Source organism: Pantherophis guttatus, chromosome 3, assembly GCF_059756535.1.
Source record: "Pantherophis guttatus breed Tessera chromosome 3, ASM5975653v1, whole genome shotgun sequence".
Classification (NCBI taxonomy): domain Eukaryota; kingdom Metazoa; phylum Chordata; class Lepidosauria; order Squamata; family Colubridae; genus Pantherophis; species Pantherophis guttatus.
In genome coordinates, this window is record NC_142065.1 from 145,293,438 (window position 1) to 145,313,753 (window position 20,316).

General features: G+C 42.6%; 1 protein-coding gene across 1 annotated transcript in view; it reads right to left on the bottom strand.

Moving 5' to 3' along the window:
* Positions 1-3,217: 3,217 nt before the first annotated feature.
* Positions 3,218-20,316, bottom strand: part of NRN1 (neuritin 1) — a 19,033-nt gene continuing 1,934 nt past the window's right edge. Inside the window, exons 2-3 of the mRNA XM_034429096.3 lie at positions 16,640-16,784; positions 3,218-4,969 (exon numbers count right to left, since the gene is read on the bottom strand). Coding sequence (XP_034284987.1) covers positions 4,738-4,969; positions 16,640-16,784 — 377 coding nt within the window. The 3' untranslated portion in view covers positions 3,218-4,737. The remainder of the gene's footprint in view (positions 4,970-16,639; positions 16,785-20,316) is intronic.

A 20,316-nucleotide genomic window follows, 5' to 3' on the forward strand; every position in this document is an offset into this window, starting at 1 on the left:
CTTGAAGTACAGGGAAAATAACGAGGAGGCGTCTGCCTCGTTAAGTACAATCAAATCTCTAAGGACATCAAAGGAGACACTCCAGAAACTTCCAAATGGGTCGGACTACAATCCCCATAACTCCAAATAGCTGGCTGCGTGGGGGGGGAGGGGGAGGAAGGATGTGGATGATGGGAAACGGGAGCCCAGAAACCTCTGACGCGAGCCTGGTTGCCCATCCCTGGCCAGGAGCGTTGATGGGACGACTCTCTTGCCAAACTCTCACGATCCAATTATTGCTAGCCCGCTTATTAATATAACATGATTTTAGGCACATCGGCGCAGATTAAAACCGCTCTGTAGCTTTTGCCCCAATTCTACGACGGGCAGCTTGGCTGGGTTTCCACCTAACCCTGTGTTGTATCACTCTGAATTTACGACAGCCCTCCTCCTTCCTCAAGTAAGAATGAAGTGGGGGGGGGGAGGACTTTTCCCAGCAGCGAATCTAATAAAGGCTCATTTTCGGGGGGAAGGAAGGGAGGGGGAACCCTAGACTTTCGGCGAATACTGTATTTCGTTTCCAATTGAGACCTCCCGTGCTTGTTCGCCTCCGAGGGAAGTCTCAACCCCCCCCCCACCAGGGCAGGCGAGGAGAAGGTCTCCTGCGCCGCCCGCGTTCCTGGCTTTGGGCAGACGGGCAGACGGCCTCTCCTTCTGAGCCTTCCCCCAAAGAGCGCGCAGAATCCGACGCGTGTGCCGAGGCTGGCGTCGCCTTGGCTCCACTTCCCGGGCACATTGGTGGCTGCCATTCAATCCATCGGGGAAGCAAGCAGCTCGGTTGGCCGGCCGATCGATTGATTGGCGCCTTCGCGCCTGGCTTCTTTGCTTTTTACAACTCGTTGCATCGAGCGCGCGTTTATTTATTTATTTATTTTATTTTATTAGTCCAATTTATATGCCGCCCTTCTCCGTAGACTCAGGGCGGCTTACAATGCATTATAGCAAGAGCCTGCATACTTTTTTGTATATACCTGCTTATTAGGGCTTTCGGCCCCCACCCCCCAAGCGGTGTTGTTCTATACAAAATTGGCTTATTGCCCCCACAATCCGGGTCCTCAATTTACCTACCTCGAAAGGATGGAAGGCTGAGTCAACCTTGAGCCTGGTGAGATTCGAACTTGCACTAATTGCAGGCAGCTGGCAGCTAAGTGCTAGCACTTAACAGCACTTTAGTCCGCTGCACCACCGAGGCTCTTTCGAGGCGTTCCTCCTCTCGGAGAGGGCTGGGTATATAGGACGGACGGACGGCTGCGCCTAGCACACCTGGCTACTAAAGCGGGCGCCTGGACGTGCCTACCCATACACCTCCACATGCATCAGCTTGGAAACGATACCCACAAGAAAGATACCCCTTGAAGAGTCAAATAAAGCCCCCTCACCTTTATTATTATTATTATTATTATTATTATTATTATTATTATTATTATTATTATTATTATTATTATTTACTTTATTCATCAAACATGAAACTCAAGTCACAAATGTATCACAAATATCATTGACTGGTGCTAATGGTTGATACGGGTTGCTGCCAGCGTTCTAGGTATCAACCAAGTACCTTCTTAAGATGTACGATGTAATAATAATAATAATAATAATAATAATAATAATAATAATAATAATAATAATAATAATAATAATAATAATAATAATATCATCATCATCATCCTATCATTATTATTATTCCTGGTAATAACTCTGACCCTCTCCAAGTGAAAGAAAAAAGCGATCCCTCCGCGTAGATTTACGCATTGGTGCTGGCTTCTTTACGGAGGGCGCAGAGCGCTATAAATAGGCGAGTTCAGAGCGGTTGCTGCTTGCCGGATCAATAGAACGGCTCTGTTCTCGGGCTATATTCCCCAGCCCACCTCCCTTCTCCCGCCGCAGCTGGAGCCGAGCTGCTTTTTATGAATTATAGAAGCGGCTCTTCCAGACCCACTTCCCTTCCCGAGCCCGGGTAATGTTAGGTCGCCTTCTTCTCTCTTTTCCCCCACCCCACCCCACCCCGCCACCGCATCCGAAATTGAAAGGATGGGGCGGAACCAACAGAAGGTTAAGCTGTTATTTGTTTAGCTTCTCGCGCCTCTGTCCGTCCGGGCCAGGCGAAGGAAATCTCAGGACACGCCGCGAGCTAAATTTAACAGGGCGAGAAACTAAAGATAGGTGTATTGAGGTTACTCCGCGGCACGTGGATTTCGGGGGTTTTGTAAGGTGACTTGGTTGAACTGAAAAGCCCTCCAGATAGAAGGGGATTGCAATTCCCACGGACCCACCTGGAGAGGTTCGAGGCGAGGAGGGGTGAGGGGTAAATATGACAAAATACCCAGGTCGTTGAAACAAATGTTTATAATAAACAACGAGGGGAACCTTTTTAAAAATGTATCAAAGCCACACACCCCACAAAGGTGCCCCTGAATGCTTCCCCCCTCCCCATTAAAGGCAGCACACAGATAAAAAAGAACGCTCTCAGCGAAATAAATAAAACTGATTTTCGATTTTTTTCCTTCTTCTATCGATAGGCTAAGAACCGGGGAACCGAACCTTTGAACCGAATGTGAGGTTCCCCCGTTTTGAGGCGCCATTCGTTTCAAGAGGGTGGGGGGATGCACTGTATAATCCGTTCCTCCTTTTGGGAGAATACTTTCGAACACCTCTGGAGTTGCTACTGCGATCCTAACATCTGGGTTGAATTGCTTAATGTGGCTACGGGATCGCGGTGGCCGCAGGGAACCGGCCTTGTAGGAGACAAACCGATCCAGCAAGCAGAGAATGGGAATGTGTGTCCATCTTTTTTCCCCCCCACATCGGTTCCTATTTGGGGGACAGGAAAGGGGGCAAAACTGCTCCAGCATCTGATATTCCAACATCCCCCAAAGCTCTGCGCGTCGGATTTCGGGCAAATCAGTGAAGCTCTCCAGAGTTCGCTGGTTTCCAAAAGTGATCGAACTGACTCCAGACGTGTGCCATTGGTTCCCGCTTTCCCAAATCGATGACATCATTCCACCCCCCCACCCCCACCCCAAAAAAAACCCAGGCGATTTCATGAGGCGCCCTTTAGCTGAACCTCCGAAATGACTCGTTTTCTTAAAACTTGCTTTTTTCCATAACTCAAGATGAGATACCTGCGTTGCATATGGCATGAATATAACCTCTTTCCCCAGAAAATAAAACTGCATCCTCATTTCAAACAATAATTTTATTTTATACCTTTTTCTATACTTTGTAGCAAATCTTTTATGTTATTTATTTTTTGCTGCATTGACTTTATAATAAACTTTCTTAAATTACATTTTTTTTTCTTTTAAAATCAAGATTCTCTTAATATACCCCTCCCACAGAACCTTTTAGGTTGTGTGTTCGCTTGTTATTATTTTTGTAACGTTAACATATACCTTTCTTCCCACCCACCCCCACCCCCGTGATCTGTTGGATAGCCAATAATGGTGAAACACCTATAAAACAAGAGGGACAACTCTTAAAAAAAAAAAGAGAGAGAGAGAGAGAGAGAGAAGAGAATTAAACGGAAAAAGGCAGTGAAGACTTGAAGGATGTTTTGACGGCTTTAAGCTCAGCCTTCCGCAACACTTAGCAGCATTCCACGGGGGCGCTTCTTTTAAGCTATTAAAAATAAATAAATCGCATTTTGGTTTTTTCCATTTTGTTTCCCCCCCCCATTTCCCCTCCCCCGTTCTTCCTTCTTCCTCCCTCACTCCCGCCACCCATTGAGGAGGGAGTCTCGGTTCTTCGAAGTGAAATGGTGGTGGAAGGGGATATCGAAAACAAATCAGTAAAACGACAAAGAGTTTCCGAGGCGAGAAGATCAAACGTCGGTGAGTTCATCCCCTTAGAAAGCCGCTCAACCCACGTGCTCAGGTGGCTCCATTTCCGGTCGTGCTCCCCTCCCCCCCCTTTACTTCCAGCTTCCTCGCTCAATTCAACCTTCCCAGGAGAGGCTTTGCCTTCCCCAGGCAGGCGGGCGGGCGGGGGCAGGAAAGAACCGAGCTCCTCTTTCGTTGCCGTGAGTAGTGTTATTAGTAGTATTATTTTATTACTATCGTTACTATTATTATTATTATTATTACCTATTAACTCTTTATTAGTAATCGGTGGTGGCTGGAAGCCGTTCCTGAGATTCTTGGTGCACCCACGCGCGCGCGCACACGCACACGCACCCACACACACCCACACACGCACACACACGAAAAAGCGGGCTGGAGTTGACCTTAATTCTGAAGAGAGGACTAAAGCTGAGGTCCGAGTTTGGCTGTTTGCTTTGCTCACCGATGGGGACCATTTGGCAAATCATCTGAACGCAAAAGAAATGAGAGGAGGAGAGAGAGAGAGAGAAAGAGAGAGAAAGCGAGAGAGGGAGCGAGCGAGAGACCAGGCTGGTCGTGATGGCTTCCGTTTCTCTCTCTTTTCCCCCCCAGTCCTTCCCCAAGATGGATGTTGGGATCATCAGCATCACGGAGACTTCACAACGTGTCCCCCACCCCCACTTCTTTGGGGAGGGGCGGGGAAGCTCCCCCACCTCCCCTCCGCTCCAAGCCAAGGGGCAGAGACGTTTCCTCTGTAAATCCACTTCCTGGAGAAAGAGAGAAGCAGCGGCGGAGGGGCCAGGAGGTGGGCTGAAGGAAGGCTGGGGGAATCCTGTGTCGTGTGGATGGATCCGCGCGTGCTGTCGACGTGAAGGGCCTTCTACATGGAGATGCAAGTCGCCAACGCGGCGGAAAGAGCCACCAACAGCACCGGGGAGGCAGAGGCTAGGAGGGACGAGGCTGCTCGGTTGGTTTTGCCGCAGAGGACAAATAGGTTGCCTTCGTAGTCGAGCTTTTTGGATTTCTCTTTCAGTTTTTCCCAGACGTCTGTCAGCCCTTCCTGACAATCCGTGAGGGCTGTGAGGGTGCAGGAGTGGAAGTCATCCCAGTATCTGGAGAAGGAGGGAAAGACAAGAGAGAGAGAGAGAGAGAGAGTGAGAAATTGGTGGGAAATACTGGCAAAGCCTTCTTCCATCTGCCCTTACAATAAATGAATTCGGTCAGCAATTTACACTTTCGTGCATTCCCTATAGGAATAGATGACCCATTGCTTGAGGCAGTGTCTGGGTTCATGTAAGCCAACAGGTTGGCTTAGCACAGTTTGTACAGGTATAAATTCAAGTATTATAGTTTATTAAATAAGCTAAAGTTATAACAATCCATGGTATAGTACAATAAATGAATCCGGTCAACAATATACACTGCATTCCTCGTAGGAATAGGGGACCCATTGCTTCACACAGTGTTTGGGTTCATGTATCTTGTAAGCCAACATGTTGACTTGTATAATTCAACAAGAATTATAGTTTATTAAATAAATGGAGGTTATAACAAAAGCATGGTATAGTACAATAAATGAATTCAATCAACAATAAACACTTTTGTGCATTGCTAATAGGAATAGATGACCTATTGCTTGACAGTTCATGTATCTTGTAAACCAACATGTTGGCTTAGCACAGCTTGTATGAACTCAAGTATAGTTTATTAAATACACTCCATGGTATTGTGCCATAAATGAATTCAGCCAACAATATACACTTTTGTGCACTCCTAAGAGGGCTGCCAACCATTTCAGTAAATGCTGATAGTTTGGAGTAGGGATGCAGATGAGGGAAGAAATCCAGGTTCAATTCCAAGTTCAGCTACTACAGTAGAAGCTCATTGGGTGCTTTTCTTTTTGGCCAGCCACCCTTACTCAACCCTCCTAAGTCACAAGGATGTTCTCTGAAAAATCAAAGGAGACATCCTCAGCAGAAAAAGGCAACTTTGCCTTGCAGGAAATGGCAAATAGAGAGGGCAGGACTGGTGTGTCTGGCAGAGAAGCCATTGTCCTGGCAATTCTATTTGGTTCTTTCACTGCAGTACAATGTCTATTCCCCACTCTCACTCCAGAAGTTAGCCAATGCTCCAGACCAGTGTTTTTCAGCCTTGGCAACCCCAGGACTTCAATTCCCAGAATTCCCTAGCCAGCATTACTGGGAGTTGAATTATTGCTGGGAATTGAAGTCCAAACATCTTGGGAGTTGCTGAGGTTGAAAAATGCTGTTCCTGACTGAGGACTCGTCTCACTGTTTTCCTGAAATTTTACCAGCATTGGATGTTACTCTTTTCTAACCTGGAGCCTGCAGGACTATAGGACAATATCTCTTGTCATCCCTATCCATCATTTACACTCCTTGGGGAGGATGAGGGTTGCAATGGTACATTTGCAAGACATCAGCTTGGTCCATGATGCCCTATCCACTATACTGAATAATTACATCAAATAACTGTTTATAAAAATCACAGGTTGCAAAGGTATGTTTTTTAAAAAAAACCAATTTCCCCTATACTAGCATACAGGAAGGATATCTCTTCTGAGATGTCTGCTAGGGATGCATCTATGCATAATTGAAAAACGTAATCTTTCTTACTTCAGAGAAATTATAGGCCAGTCTAGAATTGATGAGCAGTTCATTTATTTTGTTAGAGAAAGATATGTTGCACTTCTTCTAGTTGCTCAAGGGAGTGAACATAATAGTAGTCTCTCCTTTGATTTTTCAGAGAACAGCTTTGTGACTTAGGAGAGGTTGAGTAAAGGTGATTGGCCAAAAAAAAAAAGCACCCAAAGAGTGCAACCTGTGCTTTTTATAAACAGTTATTTGATGTAATTATTCAGTATAGTGGATGGACCAAGCTGATGTCCTGCAAATATACCATTGCAACCCTCATCCTCCCCAAAAAGTGTAGATGATGGTCAGGGATGACAAGAAATATTGTTCACCCTTCTAGTAGCTGAAGCTGGAATTGAACCTGGATTTCTTCCCTCATCTGCAACCCAACCCCAAACTTAATTTACTTAAATGATTGGCAGCCCTATTAGGAATGCACAAAAGTGTATATTGCTGACTGAATTCATTTACTGTACTTAACCATGGTTTGTTATAACCATAGTTTATTTAATAAATTATAATACTTGAATGCATGCAAGCTGCCCTAAGCCCACATGTTGGCTTACATGTTATATGAACACCAACACTGTGTCAAGCAATGGATCATCTGTTCCACTAAATTCTAGTCTGCAGTCATATATAATGTGAACACTTTAGTTAATACACAAAAGTGACTAGATTAGCTCACCACACTCTGCCAAAAACAAACCTTGATATGATGAGTGTGATAATTTGGTTGGAATCCAATAGTTGATAAGACTACCTTAGATGTCAACTGGTTTCCGCCCCCCAAAAAACTTCCAACTTTCTAGTTCAGATCAAGTCAGCTAGCTGCTACCACTCCATTTCCAAAGAGATACGTTTATGTGGATTCAGTAAAGATATTGGCTTAGAAAATGATGTTCTGATATAAGGCACTGCTGAATAGATTTGTAGGAAGTCGTGGGGAATGCCTTGGAGGAACCATCCCGAAACAGTTAAAAGCCACAAGTCCCATTAGCTATCTTGCCTCTTTTGACTCATCCCGGGAGGCCATGTATGAACGCATCCTAGGTTGCCAAGTTGTGACTGCATACAGTGATAGAAAATAACTTGGCACATGGCCCAACCTTTTTTTTCCCTCACTGCTAAATTAAAACAAAATTGGAAGTGCTTAGAAATGTGCAGCTTATGTTGTAATAATATTTTCCCCCTGAGCAGTAATGAAAAATGTGAGTGGAGTGGGGAAGAGTTGAGACAACTCAGCTTTAAGAGAAATACTGTACATTTTTTAATACAATGTCTTTGATACTCTTAGTTAATGGAACTAGTGACAGGGACCCTCATGAACCTGACACAAAGGATGTCTTAATTATATTACCTCGAGTGCCAGGTAATGGTTAGGGTGCTGGAAAGTTGCAGAGATCAGGTTCAAACCCCCATTCAAACATGAAAGTCACTTCCTTATTATAGGCACTACATTTCAGATTAAATTGCTTCAAAATGTTTTATCTGATTGATTTCCATGATACATGAAACCACAAATGAGTGAGCCACATTTTAGGGTGGGTGCTGCCCAAACTCCACCTGTATCTATGTGGTAATTTAGGGATCAGTCGGTTGGACAAACCAAGAATATTTTGCCTATTGAGTATACTTAAGAAAACAATGGGAAAAGGTATGCAAACCCAGCCATTGTGAAACAAAAGCAAGATTTAGGAACCATCTAACTTTTCTTAAAAGGAAAGAGGGTAAATAATTGAAGAGATAATAATTTACTGCTCTTACTGCTCTACAGATTTTAATGCTACCACTTGATTCTGAGAACAAGTGCTTAGAGTTGAACTCTGGTTCAAAAATTTAATTAGCTTTCCACATATTTTTGATTTTGTGGCAAGAGTGTCCAGTCTTGGCAAATTTAAGATTTGTGGACTTCAGCTGGGTGGGGAATTCTGGGAGTTGAAGTCCACGAGTCTTAAAATCACCAAGGTTGGATGCCCCTGCTTTGATGGTTCAATTTATAATTTGACATGCCTACATAATGTAGGCTCATGCCTTTCATAATGCTGTTTTATTGCTGCTTTCTATTGGTTAAGCCTTTATTGATTTAGTTTTTTAATCTGTCCAGAAAATTACTATCAATTAGATTAGAAATATAATAAAATTATAAATAAATGCAGCCAAGGATTCTAAAGAGAATCTATAAAATTTAAAGTACATTTTTCAAGAGGAAAGGCAGTTAATGGCACCTTGGAATATACAGGTAATCCTCAATTTACGACCACAATTGAATTGAACCCAAAATTTGAATTGCTAAGCAAGACTGTTGTTTAGTGAGTGTTACCCCATTTTATGACCTTTCTTGCCACAGTTGTTAAGTGAATCATGGCAGTTGTTCAGTTAGTATCACAGTTGTTAAGTAACTCTGGCTTCCCCATTGACTTCGCTTGTAAGAAGGTCGCAAAAGGCATGACCCTGGGACATTGCAACCATCATAAATACATGCCAGTTGCCATACCTCTTAATTTTGATCACGTGACCATGGGGATCCTGCAATGGTCATTAAATGTGACAAAAGGTCAATAAGTCATTTTTTCAATGCTGTTGTAACTTCGAACACTCACTACCACTAAGTGAATGGTTGTAAGTTGAGGACTATCTGTAATTAAAGCTTGAAAGTAGAAATTTGCTTAATTAAAGGGTAGCACCTTAAAAAAAAATCTGTTAATGATGCAGATTGCATCAAATTACTGCAATTACTGTAAATTCGAATCTCACCAGGCTCAAGGTTGACTCAGCCTTCCATCCTTTCTAAGGTAGATAAAATGAGGACCCAGTTTGTGGGGGCAATAAGCTGACTTTGTATAAATATATAAAAGTATGAAGGCTATTGCTTAACGCATTGTAAGCCGCCCTGAGTCTCCGGAGAAGGGCGGCATATAAATCAAATTTTTAAAAAAATGCACCAGATTCCTAAAACAATTCCTTGTTAAAAAAAAAAAAAAACCACCTGGGAAAAATGAAAGGAGTGCAGCAGATGGGAAAAAAAATATACAGATAAAAATGGTCCCAAAAATAGACTTTCCCCACCTCAAACCAACAGCTCTCTCAAACTCGTTCAAGGGAAAAGTGATACAAATACAGGTAGTCCTCGACTTACAACAGTTCCTTTAGTGACCGTTCAAAGTTACAATGGCACTGAAAAAAGTGACTTATGTCCGTTTCTCACAGTTGCGACCTTCACAGTATCCCCATGGTCATGTGACCAAAATCCAGATGCTTGGCAGCTGGTTCATACCTATGCCGGTTGCATGCCCTGGGGTCATGTGATCCCCTTTTACGACCTTCTGACAGGCAGAGACAATGGGGAAGTCAGATTCACTTAACAACTGGGCTACCAATTTAACAACTGCACTGATTCAGTTAACAACTGTGGCAAGAACGTTTGTAAAATGGGGCAAAACTCACTTAGCAACAGAAATGTCGGGCTCAATTGTGGTCATAAATCGAGGACTGCCTGTATATGCAATCCTTTAAAGGATGCATATGAATAACAAGGAATGTCTTCTAAACTGAAAAACAGTGCCATTCTAAAGCAGTTCACACAACAAAATTATAAGGGCATATTAAAACAAAATTAAGTGAGGTGGAATGACACTGAATCAGATAAAGCCATTCAGGTGGTACTTCCATAATAAGATAAGAGTAATTATAGACTGTCCTAAACTTTCAGTTTAGTTGTCCAGCTGCTACTGGAAACATTCTGATATTTAATATATAATATTATTTATCTTCTGGTGAGAACTATATTGTAAAGCTCACTTAGACATATTTATAAGAATCCAGGCAAGGCTAAACAAAGCCATGTACCTTGGTCACCAAAGGCAATTGTGAGAAATGATTGGCATTATCTAATTGTTCACCGCAGCTGTTTCTTTTTCAATAGTAATTTTATTAAGAATTGCAATTAAAGAAATAAAAACCAATACAAAGTAAAATAAAATAAAAAAACCCAAAGTGCATTAGAGAAAAAATAGAAAAGGAAAAAAGAATATAGTAAAGAAAAAGAAAAGAAATAAATGACTTCTCCTTTTACCACAAGTATAATCAATTTTAATAGCTTATCACCTTTTAAAATACAAGGCATGATCTCAAGAAGACATTCCATTGCTTATCTGTAAACAAGTTCTTACAGCTCATTCAGTCCGGATCAACAAAAATCCATTAAGAGTTATCAGAAATAACATACCTATTTTAACCTTGATCAAATAAACCAACTGTCTATTCCTTTTTTTACCTTTAGCAATCTTTAGTTCCTTCAACTAAAGTCCTAGACCTAGAACTTCTTTATTCCTTCTCACAAAATTCTTCAGAGCTTTAACAAGCTTCTTTTGTAAATCCAATATAGAAAAGTTTTCCAGGTCAATCTTTTGGGGTTTTTTATCTGTATATCCCTTTTAATTAAGACATCCAGTTTCATTTGTATGTCCAGTGTTGCATATTTTCATTCTTGTCTCTCATTTTTAAATCCACTTTCAGATCAATCTTGCTCAGAATAACTTGATTCTCTTCCATAACATCTTTCGAACACAGTTTATAGAAGCAGATACTTTTAAAAATAATTTCTGGATCCATTGTTCACAAATGTCCTTTGATATGCCCCATGTTAGAATACTTTGCTCCAGTCTATATCAGTAAGTCAAATTTAAGTTCTTCTCCTTCAAATGTAATTTTTAGTTCCTTCTTGTTTAGTTCCTTCTAGTGTCCAACCTTCAAAGTCTCATCCTATCGTTTTTAAAAAAAGAGAATTCAAAACAAAAACATTTCCCCATGAAAAGGATTATTATCCATTCCAAAACCTTATTTTAAATCCATCTGGACCCTTAGTCCATTCACAACTTTCCAAAATCAAAGTTCTAATCAGTTTTTTGCCGTTTATTCCAAAAAATGTTTTTAAACATCTTTAAACTTGTATTTCAAACTTCTTTTGCTAAGGATTTAAGAAAATTCACCGGATGCTGTAAAACATCTCTCTCCAAAGATTCCTAAAAGCTGAAAAGTAGTTAACAAGCAATTTCTGAAAATGATTAGAAAAGTATGTGAAGCCAGTGTCCTTTTGAGTGAGCTCACCACAGATCAAGCAAAAAAAAAAAAAGTTATCCCCTCATCACCCAGAGCTTTAAGCCTGCTAAACACCACTATAATGCAGAAATAACTGTATGGAGTGCTCTTGGGCAATCTGAAGCCCTTGTTCAGAGGGGAATTACAAAGAGCCAGTTTAATTGCTGATTCTTTATTCCACTATAGTTCTAGGCTCTACTTTTAGCAGGGCCATCTTCAGTTCACCATTTCTTTCCCAAAAGTCTCACTTTAGCTGTGTTGAAGTATTATAGTGGTGCTACCTATTCTGCCTCTCCTGGTTATTTCTTCATTCAGCTGTACTATGGTAGTTTCTTCCCTTTTAATGGAACATGTCATTTGAATAGTGAGCCTAAATACACTTACTTGGAAGCTACTGTTAAGCCAGAGAGATTTACTTCCAAGTGTTGGGTCTTTAGGATCAAGAAGCTGCCAAATGAAACAGCTGCAGGGACTGGAAGTTGTACTTTTCTGCCTGTAATTTGGTGTGGAAGTTGGCCTGCTGCTGAAAACTGTCATTTTAGTTCCCTCGATGATGCATGGTGATGGGAATTTAACCAGGCTGTTGCATTTCTTTTAGGACTATTAAATTTTATGTTTCACTGAATGTTTGTTGTGAAAGATGTCATCTGTTTTAACCGAAGAATGTCTCTTGTGTACAAAAGCAAAATGAAGACTTTGCAAAGCATGCAGTTCAGGAGTTGGCGTTGACCACGAATTAGTCCTGAAATATGCTTTCAAGTCTAAAAGTGATGTCTGGGAAGCTAGATATGACCTTCAGTTATTTGTGTGTCTGAACCTGTCCCTATTTTGTAAAGAGAATCCTAATGAATTGGCAACTAAAACCTCAATGCTGGAAAAAGCTGGTGGCTCTTATTTAGCCTTTTATGACTTTCCCTCCCCTCATTTCCCATGCCCACTGCCTAAAGTAAACACTTCACTCTAATGGTCTGTAGAGATTCTCAGTCATCCAGGTCATCGTTGTCCCAAAGGTGCTTTTTCAGGACACAACTGGACTTCCTTGTTTTTTCTTTGAAGATGTTTCACTTCTCATCTTCAGCTCTGACAGGATGGAGGGGAATGAAAAGATTTATATTCCTTGCAGACAGCTGGTCGTTTGCATCCTTTTAGGGCAGGGGTGTCAAACTCAATTTCATTGAGGGTCGCATCAAGGTTGTTTTTGACCTTGGAGGGGCTGGGGGGCGTGGCCAGCTCAACGTCACTCATGTCAGGCCTGTGATGGCCTGAGCGCTCTGTCAGCGAAAACGGACTCCCAAGCTCTGTTTTGGCTGCAACAGACTCCTGCAACCCTCTGCCAGCGAAAACGAAGGTTGGGAGGGCTGCATGCTCTGTTTTCGCTGGCAGAGGCACTGCAAACCGGTCCTTCACTGTTTCCAGGATGGCCCCGGGCCAGATCTATGCACCCCATGGGCTGGATTCGGCCCCCAGGCTTTGAGTATGACACTCCTGTTTTAGAGGGTTGTTGAAGCACTTGGAGGTTTATCTGTGTCCTCAGGATCAGCTGAGCAGTGCTCCTGGTTCCTGTAGTCTGCCATTTTTCTCTGGAAATCCATTCCTATTACTCATGTGATCCTGAGGACACAGATAAACCTCCAAGTGCTTCAATGATCCTCTAAAAGGATGCAAATGACCAGCTGTCTGCAAGGAATATAAATCCTTCCCTTCCCCACTATCCTGTCAGAGCTGAAGAAGCTTCTTATGGATGAGAAGTGAAACATCTTCAGAGAAAAAAAGTTGCTTGTGAAAAATCACCTTTGGGACACTTGGCTCTAATGAAAGGACCAGCCTGGTATTACGTTAACAATACTGCAATTGCGTCCTTGAGCACATGCAGAATGCTTTCCTGATCTTTAAACATTTGAGCTCTTCAGAGCTCATTGGTGCATCATTATGAAGCTCTTTCCATTGACTGGTATTCAATTTTGCAACTCCCAGGCTAACGATGAATCAGTTCCAGACTTGTAAGCAATTCCAAGAATTCAGTAAGAACAGTGACAGCAACAAAATATGAATAGTAAAAAGCACACACACCGTCCGGGATGCAATTGTTGTATCTGTAAAACGACTATTTTGTTCTCTCTCTCCTCCCTTCCAAATAATAATAATTAAATCGCAAAATTACATTATGTTAACCATAGGAATCGTTATCCCCCTCCCTCCCCCCCCCCAGGCTCGCCCCTTGTCACGACAGACACGTGGCCTCGACTGCTCATGACTTCTGGTGGCTTGTAACAGGCTCGTGGCGGGGCTGCCACACCTTGTAATTTACGAGCCCTCCGAACTGTTGGTGGAGTCCAGCGCTTGGTTGCCGTTTGTAATAAATAATGAGGCCCGGAGAAGGCGGAAAGGGCGTCTCTCCTGTTGTATTTTCTGCCGTAATTGCGTCTCCCGAAGGCAAACTAAATCTTCCCGGAGCTTCTTTCGACACGCGAGAGAAAGAGAGAGAGAGAGAGATCAGAGGAAGGGAAAGGCGGGGTGGGGGAGGCGGCCTGGCGGAATGCGCCTGGTTCTAATTGCGGAATGTAGGGCAAGGCTTCCGCTCCGCCCCCGCCTCCTCCGCCTCCCCCGGGCCTGCCTTGCTTGTGGCTTGTGGCTCTCCCGTCGTTATTTCTGCACGATCCCAAGCAGACATTTCTCCCCTCTAGGGAACGCCATTGGAGTTTTCCAATGTGGGGGGGGGGGTCAAGCGTACACGTGTCGACGCACTGTCTGCTTCGTGTGTTGTGCTTAGGAGAGGCGGGAGGGCTTGGCCTCCCGCAAGGCTTCCTCAGTCTTGCCCGCCTTCTTCTTCCCTCCTTCCCTCGCATTTCTTCCTTTCCTCCTCCCTCGTGTGTGCGCAGCCTTTCTCCTCAGCAAGGCCGTTTTTGTGTCTCTCCAGGCCTTAAAAAAATACGGAGCTTTAAAAGCCAGAAAAACGAAGGAAGGAGGTGCATTTCCGCGCCTTTTCTTTTTCTTCTTTTTGGTCAGGGGTTGGGAAAGGAGAACCTTCGACCATTTCGATTCCTCGTTTCGGTGCCACTGGACACACCTTCCAGTCAGAGCAAGATTTTTTTTTCCTTTCTGTTTACGCTTCTGAATACGGTGGTAGTAGAAATAAGGCTTGGCTTCCAAGTAAACAGGGCGCCACATGGAAGCGTGTGAAAGATTTTCGGCAGCCGATTCCACAGTCCAGCTTGCTTCAAGTTAAACGGTGTCTTTCCCCCTTTCCCTCTCTCCAGATACAACTCGCTAAAATCGGTCAACACCCAGTTTGTCCAGTCTCTTTTCTCTAGAAAATTGCTCCGGTGCACCCAACGTAATTTATTTCCAGACAAGTACAAGTAATGAACAACAATGTTCATTACTAATGTGAAGCTCACTAACCATAGAGACTTGAGCAACAGTCCTTAAAAGACCCAATACATGTAGGCTAATATGCCCAGAGATAAGACTCGATGAATCCAATCAGTTGTATTTAATTCCCATTAAATCTCTTTTAAGATTGAAGTCTTAATGCTGGAAGTAAATTCCATTCGATTATTTGCAGTATGCTCCAAGGTCAATACAGTCTGTGTCAGAAATAAGTCCAGTTGAAATTGGATGGGATGACTTCCACAAACACATGAGGGAGATCTGGCAGCATATTGAGTTTCCATTTAAATATTGGACTGGCTTAATATATTTATGTAGGATTGAATCTGATTATTTCAAGCTAGCCTGTTTCCAGTTTTAGAACTGCAACCTTCGAAATCTGCAAAGCACAAGCAACAATTCTGCTCATTACTCCACAAGTCAGTTTCTGAATTTAAATGGGACACAAAAAGTGGTTTCTCCCTTTTCCTCAGGGAAACTGACCATCTTAGCAGCTTCATCAGAGATAAAAGAGCTTGAAAGTGGCTTGTGGTTTTTCAGAATTGCATCATAACACACCACCATAAGACAAAATAATTTATGGCTGCATTTTTAAATAGCTAGCCATTATGATGTCTTGAAAGAAGCGTGGGATGAAGGAAAGATCTGCATTTGAATCCATATTCTGTATTATAGTAACCCCCATCATGGAAGGAAAACGTCAGCATAACTATACTGGTTAATATGTCAAATTAGAGTACCCTGCCCAGAAAAATGATCTAAAAATAGAATAGAACATGTTACTATTACATTGCTATGTTGCTTAACAAAAAATTGGTTGGTATTTAAAAAGCACGTTAAAGCATTACTAATTCTTTCACTAATTATGGGTAAATATTCTTTCCTACTCCATTCCAAAAATTATTTGGGAAGAGGTAAACTTATATATAGCATTAACTTATGGACGTAGTAGGCAGAAAAGCCTATTGAGGAAAATAGTCAGCCAATCCAGGGGCTGTTAAGCGCTTTGTCTCAAGCATGCACATTTTGGTGGAAGTAAGCACCTGGCCATCAATAGTATACAGCTGGCTATGGTTTTTTTTTTTTTATGTCGAGGAAAAAATGGTGTAGAAAAAAGAATTACTGCAGCAGTAGTCCCTGATAATTTGAGGCCCAGTTCATTGTAATGTAAATCTATTAAAATATTTTTAAAATATTTCTACTGTCTTTAATAAGATGTGAACTGCCCAGAAAATCATATGTTATTTGAAAATAAATTCCCCTGAAATCTGACAGATTTTATTTCCATTGATCTGTGCTTAGCTTGGGTAGGTGGGTGGTTTCAAACAATGGCAAGGATGCATGAAGATTACATCAAACAGTTTTGTCTGCTTATTATGGTTATTCTTGTTGGGCAAGAATGGGCAAGAAACCCTGTCTCCTGAGGGTTAAGTTTATAAACCCATATGAAATAATTGTTTTTTTTTTTACAAGTAATTGACTTTCTTTTGCTTATACCTAACTACAATAGCAAATGACTTTCAAAGAAAAATATAGGTAATTATATAAATATTAAAAATTACAATAACCATTTTAGAGTAACCATATAGATAAACACACACAAACAGAAAACAACTGTAAAAGCATAATGGAACCTACCGGCAGATTGTTTCGAGATTTTTCTTGTCATCCAGGTCTTGCGGATAGTTGGCAATATTTTGGCCCATCTTGACCACGCAATCCGAGAAGCCCTTAAAGACTGCATCGCACTTGCTCGCTTCTTTGACTGCTTGCACCAGGTATGCTGGAGAACAGATCAGCACCATATCAGCTGGACAGCTCCCAACAAGATAGTAGCATGCTATACCCACCCCTAGTTTGATTCCAGAAAGCGCCAGGATCAAGTGCACCTTCCTTTCACCTTCACACAGCTGCACCAAAGCTACAATAGGAGCAGAATCTGCTCTCCTAATAGCTTTCTTCATCTAAAACCACCACCACTCTTTTACATGAAATTGGAGAAGCTGCATTTGAAACGAAACACAGTGGGTCTAAAGCACAGCTAGATCAAACTCTGCATTTAACTCTTCCTTAAGTGACCCAGAAATAACTTAATTCATAAAACCATCGTTGCAACAACAATAGCAGTAGAAATTATTTTGGGTTATTTAACCGTTATGTATCTTAGAATCCGTTTTGAATCATTTTGAAGAGGGGTTTCTAAAAATTATTTTATTTTATGAATAATATTACATTAAAATGAGTAAACATCAACTTCTGAAATGTTGTATTGATTTCTGAACAGAGACAAATGGGTGAAATGAACTTTAAAGCCAGCCACATTGTTGAGGTTGCTAAAACCATCTCTTAAGTAGTTTTTCAGTAATCTACAGAATAGAAGGAACATTCCTAAGATAATTTCAAAACCAGAAAGTGTATATACCGTATATTTGTCTATAGAGGATGATGAACATATCTGGAAGTCATCAAATGTAGATAGAGGTTGAAGTCCTATCTTTTATCATTTCTTTCTGCAATCAAATATCCTGCCTGCCCCCCCTCCATGTTGCTCCATGAGTTTAGTAGTTAGAAACATGTACCCCTCCTCCCATGTGTTTACAAATGTGAGGTAGTGAGTGTAATACAAAGTGCTCTTATGCAAATGATACTTATAAATGGATTGTAAGTGTAAAGGAATATAAACAGTGACTGACATATTGGATGCATGCTCAGTCCTTGTTTTCTGATCACTCCTCCATCACTTTCCTGATTCTCCCATTCAGGTAGAGACAAAAATATCCCCTGGGGTCTCCCTCTCATTTATTCTCTACACCATTCGCCTTTGTTGCCTTTGAGGAGTTTCCCTACCAATCCAACCTTGTCTGTTCTGCTGTCCCTATCCACCACACATATCATTGATGCTGATTCCCTGCTATTCATCTTCTGCCTCTCACAAGGAGCCTATAGTCTCATTGCAAGATCTTCAGGGAACCTGAAACAAGGGCATCCTTTTCTGAGAAGGTGATAATGTGGCGTCCTTTTGGGTGCAACCCGTATCAAAGTCAAGCTCTCATTCCCTGGCATGATATTGTTAGCATGCAAGATCCCTCCCTCAAAGATTAGGGTAGTCCTTCCCACCTGATATTCTTCAGATCTGTTTGACTACACCACTCATGCTCAGCCACAATGGTAGGAGTCCTATATGTCTGGCGAGGACTAGATTGGAAACAGCATATTATCTTCAACCCATGGAACTTGATGGCAGAGTCTTATTTGATCTCAATGGAACTGAAATGCACCGGTGGTAAAATAAGTCTCTCCCGGTGGGGTGTGCATATGTGAATGAGAGGTAGTTTGGTCATTGTTGCTGTATGTTGGTCACTTGGTTACGTTGCTGAAAAATATGCACGCACAAACATCAATCCAGCTCAATTTTTCTGGGCTTTTTTTTGAGAGCAGGTGAATGTATACGGGCAATTTATCCCTATCAATCCTGCAGCAAATGAAAGGGAATTAGTGACTTCTTGGTTTTAAGTGATCGCCTGGCTCGATTCTGAGCAAACCATTAAGCTATTCACGTCCGTATGTTTCAGCCTTCTGCAGCAATCTGAAAGCCCCTTCCAGCCCCGGGAAGGCAGGCGAAGAACGGGGATTTGCAATCGGGAGAGGGGGATTTTTCCACCCTAGAGATGTTCGTACTAATCCTTTGGGAATGCGGTGCGTGCTGGTGCGTGCATGTATTTAAAGTGGGTGAGTAAAATATACCCTCGTTACATCAAAACTCAGCGCTGGTAGAACTTCTCTCATCCCCGCCGGATTATATCGTTAGCTCAATTTAGTAACCACCTCCCTCTTTTTTTTTAACTCACTCCCCCGCATCTCAAAACACTGCTAGACTGCAGGCGTTGGCTGCCATATCGAACCAACTAACCAGTAACATACACAAGAGACCAGTCCAAGAATAAACCCAGGCTCCCTCCCTCCCTCCCTCCCTCCCTCCCTCCCTCCCTCCCTCCTTCCTTCCTTCCTTCCTTCCTTCCTTCCTTCCTTCCTTCCTTTCCTCCCTCCCTGAGGCCTGGGCAAAGCGCTCCTTCCCAAAGCCTCTGGAGTCTTTGTGTCTTCTCCCCAGCTTCTCACCTACAGACGAATGCAAAGGGGCAGCGGTGGACATTGGGAGAGAGAGGCTAAGTACCCTAACCTTTCTATTCCCACCTGTTCAGCTGGCTCGGTCGACCTTGCTGTCGCCTAGATAGAAAGGGGGCTACATCCCTGGAGGTTCCAAATTCAGTCGCGCCTGAAAAAAGGACACTTTTTTTTTTTTTAGAAGGATCTCACCAGGGATTTCACTAGCAGCTGTCAGAAAAGGGCCTTTTCCTGCGTGATGAACGCGCAGCCAATTTGCACGGCAAAAGAAGAAACCAACAAAGCCTCGGTCACCGTTGCAAACCCCCGCGTGCCCCAATGCGGGATTCGATCCTCCTCTTATTATTATTATTATTATTTTTATGGAGGTGTTAAAACCCTGGAAGCTGGGGGAAAGGGAGGTGGATGTATATAGATATTAGCCTTCCCGTTGCTCCGCTGCGTGTTTTCACATCCGCAGTCCCCTCTTCTTCTCTTTCCTACCTTTGCTTTTTAAATAACCTTTGTTTCCCTGGAAAGGTCAGTCATTCGGGATTCGTTCCAAGCATCCTGGTGCAAGGCCCCAAACCAAAGCCCCCTCTTTTGTTTTTGTTTTCGGAAAGCAGCTCTCCGGACAACCATTTTATTTACGAGGCTAGAACAAACCGTTTTTACCCAGGTGGGTAACAAAACACAAAACAAAACAAATGCGCAGCAGGGAAAGTTTATTATTCAATACGTCCATAACGGCTGGAAGTAGAATAATACCAAATATAAAGATAGTAATCGATAGAAATCGTAGCGCACGCGCATTGAACAAATCAAGTCATCCATCCTCCCCCCGCTGCCTAATTTCCTTGCATTTTTGTGCGCCTCGTGTTTGAGCCTTTCCAAAATCCTTACATCGGGAGGATACCTTGCGGGCAAATAAAGATAAAGGGACAAACGAACCCCTTCCTTTCGAGGATGGGTCGACACGCAAGCGCATCTCTCCCAGCCCAAAGGTAGGAAAGGGAGACAGCAACGCCTATTTCTCGGGATAGAAACGCGCCAATTCCTTCTACAGAAACGGAATTCCAACAGTTAAAAACACAACCGGGCGAAGCTGCGGAGAAGGGAAGAAGAAGGAGCGATTCTAAAGGTTTAACAAATAAACACCCAGCAAGATTTGGGGTGGAACTGCAAATACCTTCCGCTCTTCGCCCGGTTTCCCC